The sequence below is a fragment of the Benincasa hispida genome, chromosome 12, assembly GCF_027475165.1.
Source record: "Benincasa hispida cultivar pf3 chromosome 12, pf3_genome.v1.1, whole genome shotgun sequence".
NCBI classification, from domain to species: domain Eukaryota; kingdom Viridiplantae; phylum Streptophyta; class Magnoliopsida; order Cucurbitales; family Cucurbitaceae; genus Benincasa; species Benincasa hispida.
The window spans coordinates 6,176,495-6,179,738 of NC_143489.1; the positions used below are offsets into that span (position 1 = coordinate 6,176,495).

Sequence of the window (3,244 nt, forward strand, 5' to 3'; positions counted from 1 at the left end):
ATAAAAAGAATTAATAAAAGTATAAAGTTGAAGATAATTTTCTGTAATTTTAGTTTTGAAAAAAACCTTTATTATTTCAAATTAAAATAATTTGATAGGATTGATACAAACTCTAGGTTGTCCTATTTTAGTTCCTATAATATTTACTAATTGGTTTAACAAAAAATCTGAATATTAACTTCAAAATTCAAACCAAGGTTATTAAACATATACATAAAACATCCTCTAAAAGAAGGTAACGATCTCTCATCTCCACAACTAAAAGAACAAAATATTGAAACCGTAGAAACAGTAAGTAAATTTTAATTTATTCCTTTTGCAAAAAAGGTCCCCTATTATGGATTAATTTAATTGCAAAAAAAAAAAAAAGAGGAAAAAAAAAGAAAAAGAGTTGGGTTGATGATGAATTAAAGGTATTTTTTGGTTAGTGAATGTGTTTTTATAAGTCCAGCTGAAATGAGTTCTCCTTCTTGCCCTGCTTCTTCTGTTTAAATATCTCTTCTTTCTCCATTCCTTTTCCTCTCAATTTCCTTACAAACACAGAGGAGAGAAAGAGAGAGAGATAGTCTAAATTCTTCTCTCAATTTCCTTCTGGGTTTTGTTTGGTTTCATTCTTAGAGCTCTCAATATAAACAAATTAAAAACTGAAAAAAAAGAAAAGAAAAGAAAAGAAAGAACAAAGAGAGGAAGAAGAAGAAGAAGAAGAAGAAGAAGAAGAAGAAGAAGAAGAGTTTTAATTTCCATGTCTTCTGATCTGTTCATTCATGGCGATTCTTCTTCTTCTTCTTCTCTGTTTCGTTGCTCCTCTTCCGATTTGGTTTTCCCTTCTGATGCAGAACTTCAATTCTTCTCCGATCATTATTCCCCAAATTTCTCAGATTCCGCCGTTGATATTCTTAATTCCATTCCTTCTCAAGAAAACCCACTCCCCGATGGATTCAATTCAAATTCCATCGACCATTTCATTCCGATGCAAGGCTTATCCCTCTCTCATCCCACCGATTTCCATCTCCTCTCTCATCCTTCTTCTTCTTCCTCAAATGGGTTTCAAAATCTCTCCAATTTCGATGTCAAAAGCGAAGAATCCCTTCTGGGTTTCAATCAACCTCTCTGTTTCGACCCTCCTTCTGAAAATGCAGCCACCGCCACCGCCACCGCCGTCGTCGATAAATCCTTACTCCTCCATAGAAGCTTCAGTGAAAAACCCGGCTTCCAATCCCGACTCGAATCCCTTCTAATGGAATCTCCAAATTTCCCCAATAATCACCACTCCCTCCCTTGCCCCGAATCCGACTTTTTCTCCTCACAAATCCGACGCGTCTTTAGCACCGGCGATTTACAGGTTTTCATCTCTCTATTTTTTATTAAACTTGCTCTGATTTTTTTGTTTGTTTGTTTTAAATGAGTATTAATTAATGTTGGGGGGGCAGAATTCGGGGATGGGGAGGATGGAGAATGGAAGCTCGTTAATGGAGGAAGGGAATTTCAAAGTGGGAAGATACAGTGCAGAGGAGAGAAAAGAGAGGATATTGAAATACAGAGCAAAAAGAACACAGAGAAATTTCAACAAGACGATAAAGGTTAGAATCAAAAAAGAAAAAAGAAAGATTAATAGAAACTGTAGAAGAAGATCGGAGGGGATTAATGGAAGTGAGTTTATGATTTATGATTAACAGTATGCATGTCGGAAAACGCTAGCCGACAACCGGCCGAGAATACGTGGCAGATTTGCACGCAATGACGAGCCTGGAGAGATTCCCAAAGCTGCATGTTCAACCAGGGAAGAAGACGAAGATGATTTCTGGGTATAATTTCTTTATTTTATTTTATTTTATTTTATTAATCACTATTATTATTATTTAATTTACTTTTTTGTAGGGAAATTTTTGCGGGATATTTCCACATCAGCTTTTTAAACAGCTGAGGTGGCAACGAAGAACTGAGATTCTCTCTTTGAAAATTTCAAATTTTGCCACCTCATCTCAATTTTAGGAACTTCAGATTTAAAATTTTGAAAAATAAAAATTAAATCTCATTCTTAGTTTTTAACTTTTAAATTTTAAACAAACTTTAAAAATGACTGTTTTAGTTCTATTTTTTTATAAAGAAAAAATTACTTTTTTGTTAGATCAGTTTTCTACTTTAAAATGTTTATCTCTAATTTTATTTAGCTTAAAATCACGTACTAACATACTAAAATTCAATTACATAATTGAAGCCAAGTCATTAATTTATTGAAATTAAGAATCAAAATAGTTATTTTTAAAATCATAAAAAAAAACTAACTATTTTTTTCTTACAAAAAACCCAGAAATTAAAATGGACTAAACTAAGATTTAAACTTTAGGGAAAAAAAAAAAAACTATTTTACCATATTTTCATCCTTAACTCAAATGATTAGGTATCAATATCTAAAGTTTCGAATCCCAGTATTTTCATTTTTTTTAAAAGTAAAGTAAAGAAAAAACAAGAAAATTTGTCATTTCTTATGAAAAGTTAATGTTTTTTTTTCCCTGTGCTATTTTCAAAATTACAAGTTTTTTTTTTTTTTTTTTAAATTTTGAATGCAGATTGAAGGGTTGCATGGAGGTGAAGAAGAAGGAACAATGAGAGGAAAGCAATTTGGTGAAGTGTACGGACGAATGCAATTTCAATATTGTGGTTTTTGAAGAAGAAGAAGAAGAAGAAGAAGAAGAAGAAGAAGAAGAAATATATATATATATATATATATATATATATATATATTTTTTTTCTTTTTTTGGTGAAGTGGAAAAAAAAGGGGAAGAATTTGAGAACTTGACCAAAAGGCCCTTTACTCACAAAGAAAGAAAAAGGATTTATTTTTTTCTTTTTCCTGGTCTCTAAAATAAGAATTATTGAAGTTTTTAACTGAGTTGGGGGTAGTGGTAGGAAAGTAGAAAATAGTTTCTGGGTTTTTTTTCCCCTAAAATATTATTATGTCATATTTCTGACTTCCTTTGTATATAGTAATGAATTCCAATAATAAAATCCAATTTTAAATCAAAATTTATATTCCGTGGGGATTTTATATTTTTTTGTTTCCCCTTTTTTCAATAATGCGTTTATTGTTTTACTGCGTGTTTAAAAAGTTCAATAATTGTTTTTCCCTTTTCTTCATTTTATTTTCAAATTTTGATATTATAAATGTCTCAAAAAAAATTTCATACTCCGCAGTATAGGATTTTTTTCGTATTTCAGCCGCGTTGACGCAATCAAAATTGAT

At 31.1% G+C, this 3,244-nt stretch overlaps 1 protein-coding gene across 2 annotated transcripts; it reads left to right on the forward strand.

Moving 5' to 3' along the window:
- Window positions 1-440: 440 nt before the first annotated feature.
- Window positions 441-3,027, forward strand: LOC120067375 (CCT motif family protein). 2 transcript variants are annotated; one of them, XM_039018947.2, is made up of 4 exons: window positions 441-1,342; window positions 1,431-1,580; window positions 1,677-1,805; window positions 2,571-3,027. In XM_039018947.2, exons 1-4 carry the CDS (start codon window positions 743-745, stop codon window positions 2,667-2,669), a joined length of 978 nt encoding a protein of 325 aa, XP_038874875.2. In that variant the 5' UTR covers window positions 441-742; the 3' UTR covers window positions 2,670-3,027. The 2 variants fall into 2 exon arrangements, with proteins under 2 accessions (XP_038874875.2, XP_090163973.1); XM_090307847.1 differs by lacking the exon at window positions 2,571-3,027 and adding an exon at window positions 1,879-2,498 and having other exon boundaries at window positions 449-1,342.
- The last annotated feature ends 217 nt before the right edge of the window (window positions 3,028-3,244 follow it).